At 50.4% G+C, this 23,592-nt stretch overlaps 7 protein-coding genes and 1 non-coding gene across 8 annotated transcripts; 5 read left to right on the top strand and 3 right to left on the bottom strand.

Annotated features, from left to right (window-relative positions):
- Positions 1-956: 956 nt before the first annotated feature.
- On the top strand, positions 957-2,751 carry M431DRAFT_529533 (hypothetical protein). Its single transcript, XM_024920767.1, has 4 exons — positions 957-1,139; positions 1,190-1,237; positions 1,297-1,418; positions 1,485-2,751. The coding sequence occupies exons 1-4, from the start codon at positions 1,017-1,019 to the stop codon at positions 2,635-2,637; spliced, it is 1,446 nt and encodes a 481-aa protein (XP_024776419.1). The 5' UTR covers positions 957-1,016; the 3' UTR covers positions 2,638-2,751.
- Positions 2,752-2,828: 77 nt separating this feature from the next.
- M431DRAFT_t71 lies at positions 2,829-2,912 on the top strand. Its single transcript has one exon. It is a non-coding gene; the product is annotated as a tRNA-Gly (tRNA).
- Positions 2,913-2,953: 41 nt separating this feature from the next.
- On the bottom strand, positions 2,954-5,108 carry M431DRAFT_111997 (hypothetical protein; the record flags this gene model as incomplete). Its single annotated transcript, XM_024911815.1, has 8 exons — positions 2,954-3,219; positions 3,279-3,341; positions 3,398-3,456; positions 3,519-3,613; positions 3,675-4,222; positions 4,284-4,383; positions 4,455-4,629; positions 4,709-5,108. The coding sequence occupies 8 exons, from the start codon at positions 5,106-5,108 to the stop codon at positions 3,058-3,060; spliced, it is 1,602 nt and encodes a 533-aa protein (XP_024776418.1). The 3' UTR covers positions 2,954-3,057.
- A 1,227-nt stretch (positions 5,109-6,335) lies between these two features.
- Positions 6,336-9,022, top strand: M431DRAFT_80759 (glycoside hydrolase family 2 protein; the record flags this gene model as incomplete). Its single annotated transcript, XM_024922974.1, has 2 exons — positions 6,336-6,865; positions 6,940-9,022. The coding sequence occupies 2 exons, from the start codon at positions 6,336-6,338 to the stop codon at positions 9,020-9,022; spliced, it is 2,613 nt and encodes an 870-aa protein (XP_024776417.1).
- On the bottom strand, positions 8,992-11,659 carry M431DRAFT_506497 (hypothetical protein). The gene is made up of 9 exons (XM_024918813.1): positions 11,466-11,659; positions 10,959-11,120; positions 10,800-10,898; positions 10,477-10,745; positions 9,725-10,418; positions 9,567-9,655; positions 9,394-9,508; positions 9,141-9,300; positions 8,992-9,071 (listed from the first exon to the last, which is right to left on the bottom strand). Exons 1-8 carry the CDS (start codon positions 11,500-11,502, stop codon positions 9,164-9,166), a joined length of 1,602 nt encoding a protein of 533 aa, XP_024776416.1. The 5' UTR covers positions 11,503-11,659; the 3' UTR covers positions 8,992-9,071; positions 9,141-9,163.
- Positions 11,660-13,368: 1,709 nt separating this feature from the next.
- On the top strand, positions 13,369-15,168 carry M431DRAFT_79854 (hypothetical protein; the record flags this gene model as incomplete). The annotated part of the gene is made up of 1 exon (XM_024922870.1): positions 13,369-15,168. One exon carries the CDS (start codon positions 13,369-13,371, stop codon positions 15,166-15,168), a length of 1,800 nt encoding a protein of 599 aa, XP_024776415.1.
- Positions 15,169-15,979: 811 nt separating this feature from the next.
- M431DRAFT_111984 (hypothetical protein) lies at positions 15,980-18,113 on the top strand. Its single transcript, XM_024911814.1, has 2 exons — positions 15,980-16,625; positions 16,711-18,113. Exons 1-2 carry the CDS (start codon positions 16,453-16,455, stop codon positions 17,885-17,887), a joined length of 1,350 nt encoding a protein of 449 aa, XP_024776414.1. The 5' UTR covers positions 15,980-16,452; the 3' UTR covers positions 17,888-18,113.
- Positions 18,114-18,183: 70 nt separating this feature from the next.
- Positions 18,184-20,840, bottom strand: M431DRAFT_385686 (hypothetical protein). Its single transcript, XM_024914749.1, has 3 exons — positions 20,015-20,840; positions 19,526-19,846; positions 18,184-19,472 (listed from the first exon to the last, which is right to left on the bottom strand). The coding sequence occupies exons 1-3, from the start codon at positions 20,547-20,549 to the stop codon at positions 18,622-18,624; spliced, it is 1,707 nt and encodes a 568-aa protein (XP_024776413.1). The 5' UTR covers positions 20,550-20,840; the 3' UTR covers positions 18,184-18,621.
- Between the last annotated feature and the right edge of the window lie 2,752 nt (positions 20,841-23,592).

The following is a 23,592-nucleotide window of genomic DNA, read 5'->3' as shown; positions in this document are numbered from 1 at the left end:
CCGGTGCCTGCAGACGCTAGCGTCGAAGAATATGGAGTTACTCCAACGGCTAGCAGGAAATTGGAGGACTTGGCAGGTATCCGGCTATCTTCAGACGAAAAACTCTATACAAAGCCACTTTTGCGGAAAAGTTGTCCTTTCCTTATCTAATAGGCATATTTTCAGATGTTCGATATTGAAATGCCATTCCCAATTAAATTCTAGATGCCCATTCCTGTATACATACATAATCACACGCGTCATCATAAGCCTAACCACCTGCAACGTCTTAGTGGTACCTACTTAAATGAAGTCCACAATGGTGGACAAGGGCGCAAAAGTTGAAAACACCACTCGTCTTCTCCCATAGTGGTCCAACGATATAAATGTGAATGAATGTAATGATTATACCAGGGATGATCCAGGGGAATCTCGGCCACATAATTTCAATGAACCTGACAGCGAAGGGTACGAAGTTGCAACATCTGTGTTGAAGAGTCAGCCAAGACCTGCTGGGGGATGGAACGCACAGTTTATAGCGGCTCTAGTGTTTTAGAAGGCGTAGCGTTACGTTGAGTTCACAACATCAACAAGTTCAAAAAGCATCACATATGTAGCTCACCAAGAATAAAAGACCTATGTCATGGAAGCTTACTTTGCGATGATATACAGCACATATTTTTGATGGCCATCGTCTCTCTACACCACACGATGATTTGAAGTCTTCCGCGGTACAAATCAGGGTCCTATTTTTGGAGTAGAAGTGCTCACACCACACCCCGGACAGCTAGCTGCTACATACAGCATACATGGAGTTTGGTCTTAATTAGCCGGGCAGTAACAATTGACTTCATTTAAACAACACTGGTGGATATTTGGATGGCGTTAAAAACATGGTGTATGGCGTGCCGCACCCCACATTAGTCTAACCGCTGCCTTGACCGTGATGACTCGGTCCGTCGAGCGATGGTCCGCATTCTCGTAGTTGATAATCTAAACAACGTATTTATGAAAGAACCAGAAACAGACGGTGAACAATGTCCATCAGATACTGGGAACACAAGCTCCAGAAATGCTTCATTCAAGCATGGCCGACGATCCGGAACAATTGGCACCTCGGCATGACCGCGTTTGGCGGACCACCGGTCCATTTCAAAATCGTATGCCAAAACCATGACCAACTTGATGTAGTAGTCTGACCTCGAAGCAGTTTCATGACAAGTTTGTGTTGAAGCTCAATTGGATCGATGAGCAGATGGTACGCGCAATTGGAGGCGCCCCTACCCATTCAGCAGACTAATAAAAGCCGTCCGATAGTACCAGGAGCTCTTCAGCGTCTCGCAAGCTCTATCAGGTCCAGCAAGCACAAAGATGCTTTACTGTGTTAATTTAATTAACAACGGCTTACTTGGAGCTCTGCTTGCGTTCTTCATTTGGAGGTAAGCCTAGACTTTCGTACATACAACCCTAAGCGGCGGCTGAGAGTAACATCAATGGCTGCGCAGTTTGCCCGGAGCTCTGGGCATGTTTGGCCTCTCCATCGGCGTCTCTGAAATAGGAAGTACTTTACCTCGCGAAGTTTACGCTCTTCTCTCTGGGCTTAACGCTGCAACTGTTGGAATCATCGCCTTGGCAGCGGTCGAGCTATCAAACCAAGCAATTACGGACAAACTGACCAGAATTCTCGTCTTTCTTACTGGTACTGCTGGAATGTTATATAATGCGCTTTGGTACTTTCCAGTCCTCATGTTCGCTTCCGGATTCGCTGCTGTTACTCACGACTACCGCTGGCTTCATCGTCTCTGGCGAGCTGTTAAAAGTATCTTCACACGTGCGAGCCCCTCATCGACGGAAGTAGAAAATGATGCAATCGAGAGAAATAGTCGCATGGACTCTAACAGCTCTACCACCACGCCTCAAGAACATGAACTCACCTCTGGAGACGAACCCGAGTCGCGCACCATACCGCACGAGTATCAGCTAAACTTCTCGTGGAGAACTGGAACTGCTGTCATCGCAACCTTCTTTCTTACCTTTATTATCGTTATGGTGCTCCGCGGGGTCTTGCATAATCCTCCTATCCTATATAAGCTCTTTGCTAACCTCTACCTCGCTGGAACCATCATCTTTGGCGGTGGACCTGTTGTGATTCCGCTGCTGAGGGAATACGTCGTAGCAGAGGGATGGGTCAGTCCGCGCGACTTTCTTATTGGGCTTGCCATCATACAAGCATTCCCAGGACCGAACTTCAATTTTGCTGTATTCCTAGGCGGCCTTACCGCTATTGGGATCGGGCAACCCGCCATCCTAGGAGCAATCGTTGCGTATCTGGGCATCTTCTTACCAGGGATAGTCCTGGTTCATGGCACAATGGGCGTTTGGAAAGTCTTAAGAAGCAAGCCATGGGTCAAATCTGGGGTCAGAGGGATCAATGCAGCCGCCGTCGGTTTAATCTACACGGCTGTATATCGAATTTGGCAGGTTGGGTATGTAGATGAGGGTTTTCAGGCAGGGAAAAGCTTGGGCGATGATCCATGGTGGGTGGTTGTGACAGCGACAGCCTATGTTGGAGGCAGATATTTTGGTCTCTCGGCGCCGCTGGCGATACTTCTCGGTGCTGTGATGGGATTGGTAAGATATGGAGTGGTTATGAGGTAGACTTGCTGAAGATATATAGCGTTAAAAGATTGAAGCCAGGGAATATGTGATTGCCATATTTGCAGCACATATCTCGCCCTCTACTTTACAGTAATGCAATGCTGATATTCTGAGGCCCTTATATAGCCTAAATCTCACCCTCGAGATTCGTCAGTGGGTCTTCGTTTCCGACGAACGTTTCCACCTGAATCGCGTCATTGGTCTAGGGGTTAGGATTCAACTCTTCCATTCCAAATTGAAAAGTTGAGGCCCGGATTCGAGTTCCGGATGACGCATTTTTTGCTTCTTCTCACTTGCAAATATTTTTTTGGTTCCAATTTACTTCCGGCGTAACTCACTCATCCGGTGCAAGTTGAAAGCTTCAAGAATCACCTCTTCACGGCTATCTGTAAAACTAAAGACGCCACCCCCTCTGTTGCCTCAAGCCTCATGTGTCTCGACATGTGTCACCTCTTCCTCGAAATCCGCGTTCTTGGCCCTCATCTGAGAAAGAACCGCGGCTGAAGTGCTGGTTGAAGCACCACCGCCCACCTTGGCCTCCTCACCGTCAAAGAACTTGGCAATCTCTTCCAAGGGAGTGTTCTAAAGAAAAGGCAAAGGTCAGCACGTTGGACATGAGCGAGAGTGGCTTCAGATCCTACCTTTGTTTCCACCCAGAGAAAGTACACGACGACAAATATAACACAGAGGAACACGTCGTAAAACTACATTTGTCATTGTTAGATTGACGTGGAACAACAGTTGTAATGTTGAAACTTACAATGTAGAATCTCCACCCCTGAGATTCGATGCCGACGGGGTTAATGTACTGGTTGAGCACTATTACAATAAGTCAGCCAATGATATCTTGCAAAGTACGAGTAATGAATAGGTGCACTTACGTGATGAGCTGACACCGAAAAACGTAACGTTGAGGCCTTTGGCGCGTATCTCATATGGCAGAATCTCAATGGGATACGCCAACACCAGACCTTGCCTAAACAACTCTCATCATTAGCATTGTCCAGTTTTTTATCAAACACAACACTCAGACTCACCATCCACAGTTGAATGCCGTGTAAAACAAAAAGATCATGACAATGACGCCCTTTGCATCAGCTCCATCCCCCGTAATGTTATACCGCGCCGAAAGAATCGTCCACAAAACAAAACACACAATCATCGACCCCGTACTCCCCAGCACCATCTTCCTGCGTCCAAACCGGTCAATGTTGAACGCCGCCCAGATGGCAACAATGAAGTTCCAGATCTGCAGGCCGCCATTCAGACCCGCCTGCTCGGCATTCTTGGTGATGCCAATCGTCTCCAGCACGGGCACCAGATAGTACGAGACCAAGCCGTTGCCGCACCACTGCGAGAAGAAGCCCTGCAGGTAGCAGATGAGAGTGCGCTTGCGGTTGCCTGGGGTGCTGATGAGGTCGAGCCAGCCGCTCTTGGAAGAAAATTCTCGCTCTAGGGCCAGCGTCTCCTTGATTTCGGTGAAGGAGGTCTCCACGAAATCGGTGCGCTCGCCGTTGCCGTGGAACTTGACGAGGACTTCGAGGGCTTCTTCGTGGCGGTCCTTTGCAATGAGGAAACGGGGGCTCTGATTTCATCATATTAGACGGAGAACTGAAGGGAAACAGATCTGGAATTGGGATGCTCACCTCGGGCAGGAACCAGATGAACATAATCTGCACAATGGCAGGGAAAGCCTGGATAATGGAGGGAATTCGCCAAGCCCATTCACTGTTGATATTGATAGTGCTGTTTCTGTCAGCCCTTCGCCTCCCAACATTTGAAATTTTAAATTAAGTAAATAAGAGATAATAACATACCCAAAGGTCACCCATGCGGCGACAATGGATCCAAAGTACCACGTCGAGTTGTAAATCGCTGTAATTGTGGCTCGATGCTGGGTATGAGCCAGTTCAGTCACCATGAGAGGTGCACTCCCGTGGTCAATCATGACGCCGAAGCCAACAATAAATCTTCCCGCAACAAACATGCCGACTGTATATCACATAACCACGAGATCAGCCACACATTCTATAACTGACTGAAGCCCTGTCTAAGGGAAAAGGCTGCTTACCATTAATACTAGCACTCTGAACAGCCACTCCAATAATGGCAATAATACTTCCAATCACAACTCCCCATCGTCTCCCCAACTTATCAGCAATCGTAGCGGGAAACGGAAACGGAATCACGGCAATCAACTGCCCAAGCGCAAAGGCAAGGTTGTAAAACGCCAGCAACGAGCCACGAGGATGGTGGAAGTAGTCCTGCCACTGCCCGCTCGTCTGCAGAGCGTTCATCATGGAGCCATCGTAGCCGTTGACCATGGACGTCATGAGCGGCACGAGGAGCAAGAAGTATAGATGACGGAGGCCTGGCTCACGCCACCAAGTCACCTTTGGGAACTCTTTGTTGGCGAGCCTGAAGGTGGTGGACGGCGGAGCCGACGACTTGAGTGGGTTGTTGAACTTCATCTTCAAGTCACGACGGCTTCGTTCTCACCAGCTGCGGGTTGAGAGGATATGTGATCGGCAGCGGTTGTGATGAGATGAGGGCTCATGCATATCGGCTGCATCTCCGCAGTCCACGACGGGGGGGTCTATATATACACATGAGGGAAGCATAAGACGATCACGCAAGTAAAAGGAGGGGAAGCATCCCCCTTCTCTGCCCATCAAGCCACTAACACTCTAAGGCTTCTCATGACTCTCACGACTTGGAGCTATCGACAATGTCTTCAGCTTGGAAAGCAGCCGGCTCTTAGTCCAGGACAGCAAGTGGGGGAACCTCGTGCTTGAAATTGAGTACAATAGCCATGAACCGACCCCCGGCACCGGACTTTGTCGCCGTGGCTTGAGGGGATCGGCAGCGTGTACTCCAGGTTGAGATGGTACCTTAATACCGAAATGACAAAGCCAACAAGAAGCTCTAGTCCGGGTATATTCGTTCTAACAATCTTCATTAATGTCTAGCGTCGTGGCTGGCGACGGTTCTTTGATATAAGCACTACAAACATCGTCCATTGGCCTTTTAAACGTTTACCCCGAGCTACCATTGCAACAAGTCAAAACTGATCGTGTACTTGAACCAGCAGAATCTGGGGAAATCCACGCTTGAAATGTGGAATAACCTGGGGAATGCTGGCCAAGTGGAGATGTTGAAGGTGCTTTAGCCGGTTATGCGGGCGACTATGGCTGCATTTGTCTGGAGACATGAGTTAGTGGAAAAGTGTGGAGTTGAATTGCCGGTGTCTTGTCCATCGCCAACTCGGCTATTTTCCCAAACTGTCCAGCAAGCGAGGACTGACAACCTTTTAACAACCATCGTCGTATTAGAATCCCTTCCCAATGTGATAAGCATCTCGAGAAACTCGCGGGGTAGCACATGGTAAGACCTATCAGAAATGTGGATGATGCGGGGGAGCTTTTGATCTCATGTTCACATTCAGCATCGTGAATGGTTGCCCAGCGTGGGGAAGAGGACCATCCGAGATCGCATTGCGCCTCTCTCGTGTGTTTATTAGTTTTGCCTTTCTGGAGAAAGAGTTGTGAGATAAGCACTGCGGTTCCTGGAAGATGAGCAAATAAACTCCAGCTGGAGCTCTTCTTATATCAGCTCAGCTGTCAGGCCCCTGGTCGTTGATCCTGCATACCTCGAGCTTTTCTCAAAGAATCCCTACAAACCCCATCTCAACCTAAACAATGGCCACGTACCTACGGACAGACGTCCACGATGGCTGGACCTTCAAGCAAGCAGACAAGCCAGACTCGGACTTCAGACCCGTCGCCCAGTTTCCCACCGTCATCCATCTCGACCTCCTACATCATGGCCTCATCCCAGATCCGCCCAAAGACAGAAACAGCGAGCTGATTCAATGGGTTGGCGAGAAACAATGGCTCTACAAAACATCATTCACCTCGCCGCAAGCTCCATCAAGCACTGGCAAGGTGTCTCACACCATGGTTTTCGATGGTCTCGATACGTATGCCAAGATCATTCTAAACGGCAAAGAGATAGCCAACACCGCCAACATGTTCCTCCAATATCGTGTCGATGTCACGGATACATTGAAGCCAGCAGGCCAAGAAAACACCCTTGAGCTTCTCTTCGACTCTGCGTTTTTGGAGGGCAAACGTCTGGAAAAGGCGCAGGGCTACAAGAACCTGTTCTGGAATGGCGATTCCTGCCGCATGAACGTCCGCAAAATTGGATGTCATTTTGGATGGGATTGGTGAGTTTTCATAGTGTTTAGCCTTATATGATGGCGCTCAATATTCAATGACTGACCATGACGATTAAAAACAGGGCGCCGACGTTGCTAACCTGTGGTCCATGGCGACCAATTTATCTCGAGTCATTTGTAACTCGCATCGCCGACTTGAACATTGATATCGATGTTGCAGACTCGTTAGATGACGCAACTTTGACTATCACGTCAGAGTTGCAGGGCCACGATGACAACGAGAATACTATCCAAGTCAGCATCGCCAACCCAGACGGAGAAACTGTTTTCACCGGCGACGGGAACGGTAAAGTGAAGCTCACAAGCCCCAAACTGTGGTATCCAGTCGGTTATGGGGAGCAACCGCTATACACCGTGACAGCTGTTCTAGGTGACCAACAGGTCGTCCGCAAAGTCGGTATCCGCCATCTACGTCTGGTGCAGCGGCCTCTCGAGAACGGAGCCCCAGGAACGACCTTCTTCTTCCAGGTCAACCAGATCCCCATCTACTGCCGTGGTGCTAACTGGGTGCCTGGCGATACCTTCTTGCCGAGGATCAAGGAGAAACGCTATCGTCAGTGGATCGAGCTGGCTCTCCATGGCAACCAGAACATGATACGCGTGTGGGGAGGAGGTCTTTACGAAGACGACTCGTTCTATGAGATTTGCGACGAGCTCGGAATTCTCATCTGGCATGACTTTCAGCTCGGGTGCGGTGTCTACCCTGTCTCCGACTTCATGACCAACACCATCCGTGAGGAAGCCATTTACAACCTCAAGCGACTGCGACACCACCCGTCGATCGTCTTATGGTGCGGAAACAACGAGGACCACATGTTCGCCGAACTTCATCACCTCGAATACGACATCAACGACAAGAACCCAGACAACTGGCTCAAGACGAACTGGGCGGCGCGATGGTATTACGACAAGATGCTCCCCGATATCTGTGCCGAACTCGTCCCTCGCGTTCCTTACCACAACTCCTCTCCCTGGGGTGGCACATACAGCAATGACCCAACAGTTGGTGACATTCATTCTTGGAGAGTATGGATGGCAGATCAGCCGCGCTACCCCTACCAGGATTACGAGAAACTCACCGGCCGCTTTGTGAGCGAGTTTGGCATGAAGTCGTCCCCTTCTGTTCACAGCGTCCGCCAGCTCATAACGGATCCTGCTGAAAGACATCCCCAGTCTCGTACTTTTGACAACTGGTTCTGCGCACCAGAAGATCAGCGCACACTGTCAATGTACTTGATTGACAACCAAAAGTACGAACTCGCCTCCCTTCCGGCATATGTATATGCTACTCAGCTCAACCAGGCTGAGGCAACCGACTACTCGTTACGACCTTTCCGGCGCCTCTGGAAGGGTCCCGGGCAGGAGGAGTGCGCTGGCAGCCTGATCTGGCAGCTCAATGACTGTTTCCCGGCCGCTAGCTGGTCTCTGGCCGATGCATTCCTTCGTCCTAAGCTGGCTTACTTTGTTGCCAAAAGAGATTATGCGCCCATCATTGTTGGATGCGCAAGGACGACTGTAGAACACCCTGCCGATGAGTTCACTCGTGTGTACGTGGAACGCATTACCTCGGCGGATGTTTGGGCCAGCAACTGCACCACCTCTGAGGCCAAGTTGACCATCACGGTGGCTTTCTACTCCGTCCTGGATGGCAAGTTACTCGCTTCCAAATCTGAAGAAGTGATTCTACCACCAAATCGCTCAACAGAACTGCAAAAAGTAAAGTTTGAGGAAAAGGAATGGGGGGTCAAGCAAGAGTTCGTAGTCGCCGCTACGAAGCTCAGCAAGAATGGAGATGTCCTAGCTCGCTATGTCAACTTCCCACAGCCGTTGAGGCACCTCGATTTTTCCGCTACGGAGGTTACCGTCACGAAAAAAGAGATTAGTGGCTCAGCTGGATCTTTCGAAATTGCTGTCTCGGTCAAGAATGGTGTGGCTAAAGGCGTAGAACTGTTGGTTGACACTCTCGATCCAAATGTTGCGGATAGTTACGTCTTTAGCGACAATGCCTTGGATCTTGTCCCAGGGGAAGAGCAGACTGTGACTGTTACTACAGTCGCCGGTGCAAAAGCTGATCTTGAGAATGTGAAAGTGGTGGAGCAGCACTACGGTTCTGTGGCTCCGAAATCGAAACTTGTATTGATGTAATAAAACCAGTTGCATTCAGGGGGTATCTATGTTGCGTGTATCTATCTATCTATCTATATGAGTTAGAGAGAGGTTTCTTCAGTGTTCTTGATAAAGTAGATACAAAGAAAAAACTCACGTTTACAGGATATAAGCACTCAGTCAGTTGAGAACATCACTCCATGTCTCCCTTAGCTTCTCAACTGTCTGGGTTACATCCCATGTCGTCTCAGCTTCGATGCGATGAAGTAGGCCTAGTAGGTACGACTGGGATTTAACATCTCTTAGTGTACGGCCACCTATTAGTCCGATTAGCTGATGTTTGTTTGTGTGTCATAGAGAGGCCTTCGTCATTCTGTAAACGAAATTAAGCGGCCCGCCACTCTACTCACAGTATGCTAATATTTCCGCAGCATTCACCAGAGCCCCAGGGTATCGACACTCTTTATATGAAAATAATCCACGAACAATCCCACAGATCTGAATGGTGTGCTTGACAGCTTCTGCCTAGAAATCAATGTCAGCTAATGGCAGTGGAAAGAATGGTGTACAGGTATAAACACACAGTATCCAGACTCTCCGGGTTCGTTTTACTAGACTGATTGGAAGTGGTAAATATGACTTTGCAAAGATGGAAAAACTGCATTGCCACATCTAGCAGAGAACTCAAGAGTTAGATGACATATCCCAGATTAAGATGGAGAGAAAGTAAAAGTGACTTACTGTGCCAAATGCATGTGTATGTGATCGCCGGAAAGGGATGGTCATCCATAACCATGGAAAGCGGATTAAAGGTATCAGGGAGCCTCTCCTTCCAGTTGTCCACAAGAGTGACCAGCATCTCTTGATGGACAGAAGTTGCTGTGGAAACGGACGAATCAAAGTAGTGGTTGATTACTCGTGCTGTGAGCCAAATGATGTTATTAGTCCAATCATCGTCCGTATCTCCGTCAAAAACGACGTAATACGTTCTATCCGACGTGTCAATATTGGTCGGGGAGCAGCCGCGAAGAGCGGTTAGGATCTCCTGGCGGACATATGTCCAGAATGCAGTGTGCTTGAGGCTTCCTGGGCCAAACTTATTTGCATTATAACTGAAAAGAGATAGAGAACCTCTCAAATGACGCTGCAGATCGACCTCGGCATTGCGATCGCTCAGCATCTCGTGCATTCGTAGAATGACCGTCGACAGCGCCAATGCACTCTCGGACGCACACGCAATATCTTTCAATGCCGCAATAAGCCGGCAAACGCAACTATAATGATATTCATCTGCCACGAGAGGGCTGATATTTTGATCGGAACGGCTCAAATATCGCGCCGAGAATGCAAAGATTGCATCAAGGAGCATGGGACATTTCATGGCCAGCTGAGGTACGGATGCTGAGAAGTGATGTCTCGGATCGTTCAGTGCCAACTATATATCAAGTATCAATAACCATATTGCAAAAGCAAATCGTAGCAAATGAGCCTACCCATCCGCTTAAGTGCTCCGTGTAGACAGTCAGCAGACGCGCTTGTTCCGGGTCTCTCAAAGGCCCTCGGAGCTGTGGAAGATATATGGGCAGTGTTGAGTATAGAGCTTCTGCCAGGCTCCCAATAGGAGTACTTGTAGTTTGGCTATCCGAAATATCTTCGAAAAGGAAATGTGAAACCGGTGGAAGGGATATATGGAGGAATCCAGGCTCCGGTTCTGTCTGGCTAGAAAACTGAGATGCTGGTCTCGGGGAGCTTGGTGGGTCGTCTTGTCGTTGTAAGTACAGGGAACCAAGTAATATTTGTAGTGAATCTCTCTCACCTGATGAATTAATAAGAACTGAATCTGCGTCGTCTTCTATTTTGTTAAGAGCTCGGCTGATTCTACGCGATTTTCTTCGTACATGATGGGCAAATCGCACTTGAGTGGCCATATCAGCCCAGCCCAGACACCCGAGATGTGTAGGACGGTTAAACTTACAAGAAGACGGAATCTTGACCCAGACGTGATCTTCTGGAAAGTCGAAATACTCATTTTCTACCAAGGCAACCTCATTAAAGTTGTCGGGGCTAGCTGCCCTAGGAAAGGAACATGGTCGGCCAGCTATCTCGCAGCGCTTGCACTCTGGTCTACGTTCATCGCCTTTGGTAGAGTCAGCCTGGGAGTGTCTAAGACATAAAGAAACGCATAAAGCTAGTAAAGGGGGGAAAGAAGATGGTAAGTTCAATAACTAAGTGAGAGGAAAGGGATCGTCATGGCTAATAACGGTGTTGGGGCTGTCTTGCATTAGCCTACATACATTTAACGTGACGTTTTCTGCATGTTAGGCTGCCCCCGATTTAACCAGTCAGTCAGTGAGGGCGATAGACAAGGGCCAGCAAGTTATTATGCTCTTTGGTCTGCTGGGATAATATTTCATACCATCCTGTGCCACAGTGTTAGAAAGAGGGTTTAAAGCAAGTCAAGACAGCGAGATGTGGATTTTACCTGTTTTGACACGCTTCTGGGCAGAGTTGGTAGCCATTATGAAGCAATAAAGGCAAACGCAGCGTGGCCGAGATGGATATACTGGATCATCCCCTTAAACTGACATATGTTATGAAGCGAAGGAAGAGGAAATTAGATGAGGGTGTGGATAGGCGGCTTGATGTGTTGGTCGTCTGGAGTTTGATGGATCCAAGTATGGAAGCCAACATGAAGACTGAAGTCGAGGAAGGATGGCTGTAGAAGCCCCACAGCAGGTGTTCTTTCCCCACGCCGCTGAGCACTAGCGAGGCTAGCCGGTGCTGAAGAAGAATGCGGAGAAGAGTAAGACATTATCAAGCGGAGGTAAGAAAGAGCGAGACTGCAAAATAAATAAGGGCATACACTCAGCAATATAAGCATCCAATCAGTTTATTGAACAGGCGCAGAATAGAAATAATACTAAGTAGTAAATAAATATAAATATAATCATACTTACTAGAGAAATATAAATATAATAGTAGATACTAGAGAAATATAGATATAGCAGCAGATACTTGAAGAGTTGAGATTTATAGGCGTACTATTTAAGGCGCGTGTGTTCGTAATCTTCTCAGTCTCCCCCGCTTAATTGTCTATTGTCTAGTGTTGGCTGTACGGAGTGGTATCTTGACGTTGAAAATGGCAGCTATTCTACGCTTTATTGACATATTGAGGATTTGTGTATTTATTTTTTTAAAGTGCGCATCGTGAAGAAAGAAGGTTTGATGCTACAACTCGATCATGTGGAATACGAAGCACACTCTCATCTAGTACCTGGACTAAGGCTCGGCTAATTTTGACTTCCTGGCCCCTGTTATCCAGCCACTAACAACTCTGACCAAACATCTGCACCTTGAAAGACACGTCCACGTGCTGATTAGTACAGATGAAACTGCTTCGTGTGAATGCTCTACAAAACAAACAAGACGTACAAGTTCATACGTTCATCTTTAAATAGAAGCAGCATACAACGTTAAAAATCCATTCGACTCACTACTCCACATGCCGTACAGGGTAAGTCTCCCAAGTTGAAGCAACCAAGCTAGCCAATAACCGCTCAACGTCATGGGTGCAGAGGATCCATCATCAATCAATTTCACGGATCCATGGAGGGGCACCACTTCAAACTCAATGCAGTCAGTACGAGGACCTTGGACTTTTAGTGCTAACAGGTGCTGCAGCAACGCGTCGCCTCACAGCCCAGCCTGATTGATGCCTCCTGGTAGCACAACATCCCATCCATATTATAGCGCCTTACGCCCAAGGATCGTCTTCCGACAACCACCCAACGTCATCTCGCCTCACTCTTTCTCTATCCTACGGCCATGACGGCCTGCGTCTCTGGCGCAAGGTTGCTTTGCTAGCATCTCGTTTCGTTTCGTTTCACCTTACTTCAACTCATCTCAGCGTCTGCGCAGTTCACTCACATCCATCAGTCCTGTAAACACTCAAAATTAGCGGAATCGCAAGCCGCCAGCTTACTAGGTAGTACAAGACTCCATACCTGTACCGTCAAACTCCATAAACAATGCGAGGAGAGCCTGAATCTGAGAGCGACTGGTCCTCGTCCGGCAGCGAGTCGCCGCCGCCAGCTCCTCCTCCTCCTCGTGCTCGCACTCATGCCCGTACTCAGTCTCATGCGCCTCCCCCTGCCTCAAATCCAGAACCACATCATGGACATGCGTCAGCACCAGCACCAGCACCCGCGAGACGCCTAAGCATCGCAGGCCGTCTGCTGGGTTCCCTCAACCAAGTGCGTGCGCAAAACAAGGAGAATAGAGACAACAGGGACAACAGGGACAACCGGGACAATCGAGAGAGAGCTAAAAATGAGCCGCCACCCCCTGAAAGGAGGCGCTCATCCGTCGCCGACAAATCGTCGCCCATGATGCGCATCAAATCGTGGTTGGATACATGCAACGGCCAGCATAACCACCACTGCGGCGGCGATGACGCTGACACAACCACTTGGCGTCCCGTCTACCTTGTCGACTCTGTTGAGCGATGCTTGGTCAAGGCCAAGCCGACAGATCGCTATCTCGCCTTGAGCTATGTCTGGGGTCCGCTGAACCCGCGTCGAGGAGGCCCCAACGCCGTTGTGCGACTGCTCAAGTCCAATATCGAGGCCTTCCAGTCAGAGCTCCCGGAGGTGGACATTCCCGAGACCATTCTCGATGCCATGTATCTGGCAAGAAAGCTGGGCTTCCGCTACCTGTGGGTCGATCAGCTATGCGTTGTTCAAGACGATGATGTGGACAAGGACAACCACATTCGGCACATGCCTTACATCTTTGCAAATGCATACCTCACAATCGCCGCAGCTTATGGCGACCTCTATACCGGCCTTCTCCCCATCAGTCCAAAGCGCCCGCGCGACTCAAAGGCTGGTGGTAGCACTAGAGATCACAACGAATTGCTGCGGCAATCTAAATGGAACACCCGCGGATGGACCCTACAAGAGCATCTCTATTCGCGCCGTACCGTTTTCTTCTTTCAAGATGCCGTGACATGGGAATGCCACTGCGAGCTTTGGCAGAAGAGCTCCTTGAATATCATGCCAAAGCTGCGTGGCAGTAATCGGCACGAATGTATCAACCGCCTTTCTTCTGCCATTCTTGGCTATCAACATACTCCGTGGCCTGACCTGGACGAGTACGCTCGCATCGCAGCCGACTATAGCGCAAGGAGGGTGACACACGTCGAGGACACTTTGAGAGCATTCTCGGGCATCACTTCCATGCTCTCACGCACATTTTCAGACGGCTTCATGTATGGCATGCCGCTCATGTTCCTTGACGTCGCTCTACTCTGGCGCCCACAGGCATCAATACGACGGAGGGCACCACCACGGGCCCCCTTTCTTCCGTCATGGTCTTGGATGGGCTGGTGGTTTGACGGTGTTCCTGTTGACCTGGTGCTATGGAGAGCTGCAGCTGATTACGTCGAAGAGACTAGTCCGGCAAAAATAGGATCCAACCCTAAACGATTTCAATCAATGCAAACTTTCAGGATAAAGCCCACCATCAGTTGGAATCTCACAGACAGGGCTTCCACAGTTCCCGTGAACAACACTGGGCTGCGGTTTCGAGATCTCCGCTCCCGCAAAAATGCTGGGACACCGTTGCCCCGAGGTTGGTCAAGGAGCGGATCGGCTTTCAAACATGATAGCGACCGTGAAACCATTTTCAAGTATCCTGTGCCAGTAGTGGACCCCCCAAAGGATGGACAACACGCGCCAACAATCGCCGAGCAGACTTTCCCAGGACCGCTCCTATCTTTCAGAACGGCTGCTGGGCTCTTTGATGTCGATCTTGCTGATACTATGGCACCCAAGGATCATTCAAATCCTCAGCTCGCCATTGGAAACATTTGGAGCAAGTCTGGTAAATGGATCGGTGAATTTCGAGCTCACGACGCGTGGATTGGGGTCCAGACATCCAACCATGACGGAGGCGAAAAACTCGAGTTCATTGCCATTAGCACGGGAATGGAGCGCAAGGGCTCCTTTATCTTCACGCCGGAGAAATTCGAAGAGAATAAAGATGCAGACGGCATACTGGATTTTGTGAATGTGCTCTGGATTGAGAGAATTGGCAGTGTTTGCTACAGGAGGGGCATTGGGCATATCCTGCTCAAGGCTTGGAATGCACAAGTACGAGACCAGGTGGATATTGTTCTCGGATAGGGGGGTTTCCCTGAGAGACACCAATGGTATCTCTGGCGAGGACCGTGAGGCATGGCGTTTGGGAGTCTGATTCGTGGAATCTTGGACGGTGGCAGTGGTGAATGTCATTACCTGTTCTGTACTCACGTGTGTTCTTGTTCTTTACGTTCCTGTTTGATATGTTGACCTTTACGATATTGCGTGTCTGAAAAATTGGGAGGCGGCTTAATGAGACATAGTGCCTAGTTAGCAAGCAATCTGATTTGATATCATTTCCCTCAGTATTGCCATATCTGGGTTTATTCTTGTGTATCCTTGCCCAGAAGTTTTACAATGAGAATTAGATATTGACCTGTATTTTGCATGTGACAACCATGCACGACAAACATGCATTGCATCGGGTATCCATCACGTGGAGGCTTCCAGCTGGGCTCTTTGATTCACTTTCACCTATGCCCATACGAGCCGATCATACTCGTGAGAGAGAAGAATGTTGCCAGTATTTCTCTAAGAGTCTATTGGATTATTACTAGACTGTGTGCCGATATTAGGTATACCACTTCTATGTATTGACGAAGCAAGCTACCTAGCAGCCGTATGACAAGCTCAAGCCTCGTCCTACTGTGGCGTAGATGTTTTAGACAATGTGCTGTCACTTTGAGCTCTCGATGAATGACATTTCTTAATCATGTGCCAGATAACCGGATAGATGCTTTTGTGATAGAATCTCTGTCATTTACATGAGTTCAGAAATCAAGCTTCTCACTGGAGAAGCACAAAGAACTGTATTTCCTCTTCAAGATGAAAGCAATTCTCACAAGTCCACCAAACACGCCTGGCGTCTTATGTAACGACGGGTACCTGCTACCCCAGGCTGCATCGACGCTAAAGCGCCCTGTAGCCTCAGCGGTAAACTCCGCCTGACCAACTCCGTCTTTAGCGGCCGCCCAGCTTACATCCATGCTTTGTTCCGACGTCAACGCCTCGAAGCCCTCCAGCTCCTTTTATCAACGTCACGAGTTCTTCTCTGGCTCTTGCTCACGCGACCGACCCGCCAATGCCTGGATAGACAGGCGTAAGGGATACACCAAAGTCCCTTCTTCTCGTTCCTCTCATACCGAGACCCGAAGGAATCGGAGATTGTAAAACGTTCAGCAGCAAACCTGCTCGATACGAAAGATTAACGCCAAAAGCCGAGTGACGCCAATCACTCCGATAACAACCTCCCCCCAGCGGAGGGCAACATCACCAAGGCTTTAATCGAAACACACTCCTGCTCGGAGCCAGCGGAATCTGATAGAGAAAATGGCTTCGAGACCAGAGTACCAGTCATTAGCGGATGTGGAGGATCACGCAGCAGCCTCAGACGAAGATTCGGCGCTGCTGGGAGGCCTGGACCAGGACAGCAACGATGTGCCCTTTTCGTGGATCGAATATGCCATCTTTTGCTTCCTGGGTATGGCCATGCTTTGGGCCTGGTACGCACATAAAACACCTTCCCCCATCAAATCTCAATATACATGCAAAAAAACAAAAAAAGCTAATGTACTTCTTTCTCAACAGGAATATGTTCCTCGCCGCCGCCCCGTACTTCGCATCCCGCTTCGCCGGCGACTCCTGGATAGAAGCAAACTTCCAGTCCACCATCCTCACCGTCTCGACCCTCACGAACCTCGTCTCCGCCCTCATCCTCTCCCACATCCAGCACTCCGCCTCGTACCCCTTCCGCATCAACCTCGCCCTCGTCATCAACACCGTCATCTTCGGCCTTCTCACGGGCTCCACGGCCGTCTTTCTCGATGCCTCGCCGCGCCAGTACCTGGGCTTTGTGCTCACCATGGTGGCATGTACCTCTTGGGCCGCGGGCCTGATGCAGAACGGCGCGTTCGCTTTCGCCGCTGGCTTTGGCCGATCCGAGTATATGCAAGCTCTCATGGTAGGCCAGGGCGTGGCCGGAGTTCTGCCTTCCATCGCGCAAGTCGTCTCCGTGCTCCTCTTCCCTCCTAGCAAAGAAAACGCAGCCGCAGGCGAGGGCGCCGGACAGTCCTCCGCATTCTACTACTTCCTCGCCGCCGTCGTCATCTCCTTGGTGACCCTCGTGGCCATCATCCCCCTGGTCCGCCGACACAACCGCCTGGTAGCCGACCGTCTCACAGAGCACCTCGCCTCCTCCATGGCCAGTATCGAAGAGGCCGAGCGCGCCACACGCAAAGTCGTCTCCCTGCTCCACCTCCTCAAGAAGCTCCGCTGGCTCGCGTTCGGCGTGGCCCTCGTCTTCGCCGTCACCATGTTCTTTCCCGTCTTCACCGTCAAGATCCTTTCCGTGCACAAGGATGGCGGGATACTCTTCCAGCCCGCCGTCTTCATCCCCGTCGGCTTCCTCTTCTGGAACATTGGCGATCTCCTGGGCCGCATCGCCACCATGCTGCCCTTTTCGCTTTCCCACAGGCCGGTCCTGCTCTTCGCGCTGGCCGCGGCCCGAATCGCGCTTCTCCCGCTCTACCTGCTCTGCAACATCAACGGCCGCGGCGCCATCATCCCGAGCGACTTCTTCTATCTCTTCATCGTCCAGCTTGTCTTTGGCTTGACCAATGGATGGGTTGGATCGAGCTTCATGATTGCTTCGGGCGAGTGGGTTGAAGACAATGAGCGAGAGGCTACCGGTGGATTCATGGGCCTGTGCCTGGTGGCCGGTCTTGCATCGGGAAGTTTATTGAGTTTTACGATATCTGACATCTAATCATTGTGTGAACTGGTCATTTTAAAGGCGTTATCATGGGGCGTGTACGGTATTCAATTCATGGGAGCGGCATTCAACAGCCCAAGTTTGCTAATCCAAAGCTATGCAGTGTAAATTACCAGATATTAGATGAATAGCTATAGTAACAAATTCTAGAGAAATATAGCTATAATAGCAGAGAGTAGCAATTGTAACAGAAAGTAGTAACGATATCTACACAGCAGATGCTCAAAGAACCGGGTATCAGTCTACTACTTAACCTAGGTAAGACCTGTAGTAGTAAGTAAAAGGCTTCAATTCCCTTTGCATCCTATTGATCACTTGAACTCAACGCGATTGCTAAAATGCTCAATAGCTATATAGATCTTTTAGGCAATTCATTTAAAAAGAATACGAAGCCATCTAATCTATCGCAAAATACAACTGAAAGAAATATATATACGGAGAATAATGGTATTTTATAAAAACCCAGTTAAGACCGAAAGTGCCGCCGTTCTGTATTCCATGCAGCTTTATCCCAGCGCTTCCCATAACCCATTTCGCTGCGTCCACCAGTGATGCATTTCCTCCTACCTTAGTAGCCTTTTGACGCCCCCTTTTAGAAAATTCCAATGCCAATTTTGGACAAAAGACAAAGAGAAGAAGAAGGAAAGGAGTAAAAAGAGAAAAGGTAAAAGCTGTTCGCCCACCAAAAAAAGTCCCAGACCGATTATAATTCCATAGTGCCAGATTCTTTATCCTCGTCTAGGATCGCACCTCAGGGGGTTGTTATAAATAGAATCCGATTGTGCGCCTCCCATCTCTCGTTTAAAGGGCTCCAGGCCCTTGTGTAGCGCCGCAAGATCCCCTGTATGCCTGTATACCGTTTTCCCCGTCTTCGCAGAAGAAGGAGAACCATTCTTTTGGTAGCTTGAGAGCTTATTATGTTTTGTAGTATTATCTTCTATGAGAAGAATGACTGCGTCTCCCGTACGAGGTTTGCCCGACCACTCCAGCGAGCACAGTGACGGCGGATGGTAGTATGAATCGCCGCAAACAACCCAGTCGGCGGTATAGAAGCCACCTTCAATGAGGTCTTGCTCCGTTCCGCGCCAGTGGTTGAACTTCTTTTCAGGGTCCTTAAAGTCAAAGTCACCAAAACGAAGTTTGATTTCCTCGTCGTCGTTCGATGGAACAAGTGCAAAGCACGTACAGTCACGCAAGGTCATGGCGACGACGAAATCCAAGTTAGTAGGAGGTAGTAGGGGCCCCACGTGATCGAGGCTCTTCTGGCATTCCCTCAGCTTTTGGATTGCCTTGTGGTGGATGATTTTGTCGAGAATAGCCTGGACGCGTGCGTCATCCTGCCGGGCAGAGAGTTGCGGAGCTATTCGGAAAGGTGACGCAACTTGCTGAGGGCAGTCGGGATTTGCAAGCGCAATCGGGCAGGGCCGCCTCTCAGGGCGTGGAGATTTCGAGCCGGGCGTTTTCAGGTAGTTGCGAAGTTCCAAGGCACACTGCCTGCATCTGATGGCGCCTTTAGGGGCGCTGGGGGACTGTAGCAGCCACTTAGGTTTGAACTCGACAAGGATGGAGCCATCGTCGCCTTTAATTGCCTTGTTAATACGTAGCCGCAGAAGGTTGAAAGAGCCGCATTACTGTATAGCAACTTGGACGTAAGCATGTGACTAAGGTACTCACCATTGGGCCGCATGTCCTCCACAAGAAAGCCCCAAGATGCGTGGCCAATGAAGGAGCCTTGGAATTTAGGCTTGCGTTGGTGGTTCATGTCCCGAAGCATGGCGTTGAGGTCATCCACAATGCCGGATTTATGCAGTACCACCAGCTCCTGGGACACGGCATGTTCGCCTAGGTGCGGCTGAATCTCACGGATGAAGAATTCCTGTTGGCGGAGATAATAGTCGGAGGAAGTTGGAGCGCGGCCAAGAGATGGTGCTTTGGCCACCCTCAGGAGCTTGCCTATGAGAGAAGAGGGCACGGGTTAGCAAACAGTAGTTGTGCATTGGTGCTTGTGTAACCACATTCTTAGCGTGGACGAATGAGTGTCTCGATGCTCTGACAATGCAGGGCTGTGGGGTTTCTATCGCCATCAGGGTAATTGGCTGTGCGATTCCCGGCCTAACGTACCTTGAAACTGCGCACCGACGCGACTGCCTGGGGGCAATTTGATCTCGAAGACGGCGTTGGCGGCGCCTTCGCCAACCAGCCTGACGGGCTTTGTGCCTCGCGGCAGGACACTGACCAGAGGTTGGTACGCGCCGTCGCCGTCGCCGTCGCCGCCGTTGTCGCCACCCATATCCAGCGCGAGATCAACGTCTTGGATTCGGAGTTGGGGGCGTTGTCTGGTTCGCGGTCGAGTCCGGCTTTGATCGCGGCTGTCGTTAGTGTTGTGTGAATTGTCGTCGTCTTCGTCGCAGTCGCATCTACGGTCGCGCGAGCGGTCATAGCTCATGGCCCGCAGCCGGGCCATATCCGCCGAGCTGACTGCGACAGCCTCATCGTCAGAGTCCTCGGCCAGCGAGTCGGCATTGGAGGGCGATTCTCTGCCGGCATCAGAAAGGAAGTCGTCGTCGAAGCAGTCGCCGGCAACGGAGGAGCCGTTATTGGAGGCCGAGTCCTCGACAAGCTGGGGTGGCAGCTGCAAGAAGGTCTGCGCCTTCATGATTGGGACGGTCGCGGGCCCGTCCTGCAGGCCCTGCTGCAAGGGCTGCAAGGCACTGAGTCGGGGGGTGTGATAGCGCTGTGGCGGTACGTCTCAGGGAGCACGGAGGCCGGGCCAGCGGTCGAGAGGCATGCGAGTGAGTAGATTAGGTATAGCAGTCGAAGGGAGAGTTGAACGGTGAGGCAAGGAAAAAGCGATATCGCCCTAGGTCGGAGGTTTCGATGTACCGGCCGTAGTCTAAGGCAACTTGCGAATAACGTCTGTTAGGTAGAGTACGTTTCCCCTTGGTTGGGCTTTTTTTCCTTTTCTCTTGGCCGGGTTCCGATGTTGAATTAAACGGCCCAGAGTGGAGAGCTGGAGCAGCGGCGTTATCCTTGCGTGGAAATTAGATGTCGTATTTGGTTGGCGGAGGAGGACAGAGGACAGTCGACAGAGATTTCGCAGGAGATGTTGGTTGGGTTCGAAGGTGAGAAAGGGGGAGGAAGAGAAGCGGCTCGTCGATAGATTTAGAGTTTAAAGACTTGACGGATCGAGGCCGCCCGCTATGGCCAGCTTATTATGACTGCCATTCATTGACTCAACTTATGACGCGGGACCTTTAGCACGAGCTACAGGCACAAGCACACACGTGTGTAGGAAGATGGAAGGGAAATATACCAAGACAGACGGACGACGTCGGCGTAGGAGCGAGGCGAGGCAAGGGAGGGCAGTGATGTGCTCAGGTCGTCGGCATAGTGTCGTGTGGCGTGGCGCGGCCAGCCTGTGATCTGAGCTGCGAATCTGACAACTGGGATCGGAATAGGTGCTAAGGCAGACGCTAGTACGAGCAGCTGGAGGCAATAGTACGGAGTAGTATTACCAGACAATCCCTGCGAGTATATGTGTATATGTAGGTGCTCGTGCAGTGTATAAATGCCAGGCACTGGATGGAACAAGACACGATCCAAACGGAAAAATCGTCATGATGGCAAACGACATACCAAGCGTCTCCCCCCCTTCCCTTTCGTGGTGGCGTCCAAAAGGCTCATTCAGTCACTCAAACCCCTCGCAGCAACGAGGGCAAAGAACTCACTGGCCAGACGTAATATTGGGTCTGGTCTCTTTCGTGCCGACTTGGCAAAGTGCAGCTGAAGTCGCATCCAGTGACGTGCATTTCCCCCCTTGGCTCCGCTGCAGACGCTGGACTATTTCCGGGCAACGGCAGAACCGAGAGCACGGTGGTGGTTGTTGCTAAAGAAACATGCAAGAGTCGGGTCTTCCAATCACAGCCGCCATCTCGATGCTGCTTGGCGGCTTACAACCTACACAGCTGGGCAGGGCTGAAGCACTGCTTACAAGAGAGAGGCTGATTCGGCTTCTGGCAGCGGCGGTTGGATGCTGGGAACGCCCGTGCGGCCTCCCCTCCCTGCTCATGAATCCCACACGAACCGCTTCCTGCTCTGCTGCCTCGACCTGTGAATGGTGCCCGGATCGCGAATGCTACCACCGCATGTCACGATGCTGAACATGAACATGGTGGGCTGATGCTACATACAGCTGCGCTCCTTCAGCGTTGTCGGGTTTGGCTTTATGCGCACAAAGGTGCTAGTCGTCAGTAGTGCAGTTGTACCAGAGATCAGTGTGCGCCTGACCGTGTACATGTACGTGTATGCATGTATGACTCGGAGGCGATGCATCACAGGGCACCCACGTACATACTCGTAGCCTCGGGAGACCCTTCCTCTGGGCTCCCCTCTCAACCTATCTTAGCACCATGCGCTTCGGATACGTCTCTCGAGTGCATGATGACGGCATCTGGGATCGTCAACGCAAAGGGCAACATACCTACGAGGGGAAGCTTCTGCTATCTAGGCACGCAAGCACGTAGCAATCTACCCCGTACGGATACTGCCGCATACCTACACTCAAGATATTAAACGGCACCCCTTGCCCCGGATTTACGGTCCCTGTGATGTCATTAGGGGGCCAGCCACATGCGCTCAAAGATGCCTTGGACCCCCGCATGCGGCATCAAAATAACGTCGAGATGCAGGACACACTCCCCATCGAGACGTCAGTCAGCAAGCTGTTCTGCTGTGCTACCAGCCCATGCAAGGACTTGCACCCAGTTCCTGGCCTCCGGTGGTCGGGCCTCCATCCAAGTTGACCTGCCCAAATTATGCTCCGCATCGTTAGTGGCTTCTATTGGCCTTCTTCATCTTCTTTGGCTTTGGGATGTCTTCTCTTCCTTTTGGGAGTAGTCGTCTGATACCCTGGTAACTCTTAAACGTTCCTCTGCGGAGTAGATGAGGGTAACGAAGCATTAATGGGGACTACCTACCTTGGTTAGTCTTGCGTAAGTTATGTATTATCGCAGCTCTTGCGACCTTCTCTGGTGGTGTACACTAATCCATATATCTGCTCCCGTTATCGCCGCGTTCTCCTAAATCTGGAGATATCACTGCCAGGTAGTGTCTATTGACACATATCGATACCTATACCTACAGATACCCAGGCACCGAGTAATTCTCGTTGAAATGATGGATTGCCAAATTGGGCCAATCCCATCAATATCCTTCTCCTCCCAATGCATCCAGCCCTTTGCGGAATATCGTACGGACACTGTTAGGACAGTGCGAGTATCGGGGATTGCGCATGATTCTCATCCCGAAAAGTGCCATGCGTTCTGCTCCGACCTCTACCTGTATCTCCCGGCTGGTCCTCCTCTAATGCCGAGTTTGGACAACTTAGCCGACATTAAGCAGCAATGCTAATATTAGCTCGTTTCGTCTCCTTATGCAGCTTGCGAAACTCAAAAACGCGTCTTTGATGGAAACATTGGCATTGATTGGTTTTTGGACCAAAGGGCTGGTGCGAAGAGACATTTCTACGCGTCTCCTCGCATCGTCCACGTAGATTCATGTCTTGGTAGCTGCAAGGAGGTCCTCAAATCTTGCCACTCGCTTTTCGATCATCACCCCCTCATATGCGCCGTGATTTGGCAGTTCTTGCAGATGCAGATCTATCTTGGCTATCCATTCGCGCACTGGGCGTGTATACGAGA

The sequence above is a fragment of the Trichoderma harzianum genome (genome assembly GCF_003025095.1).
Source record: "Trichoderma harzianum CBS 226.95 unplaced genomic scaffold M431scaffold_4, whole genome shotgun sequence".
NCBI classification, from domain to species: domain Eukaryota; kingdom Fungi; phylum Ascomycota; class Sordariomycetes; order Hypocreales; family Hypocreaceae; genus Trichoderma; species Trichoderma harzianum.
The sequence above is the reverse complement of the archived record's forward strand: the minus strand, read 5'-3'. Positions and strand labels throughout refer to the sequence as shown.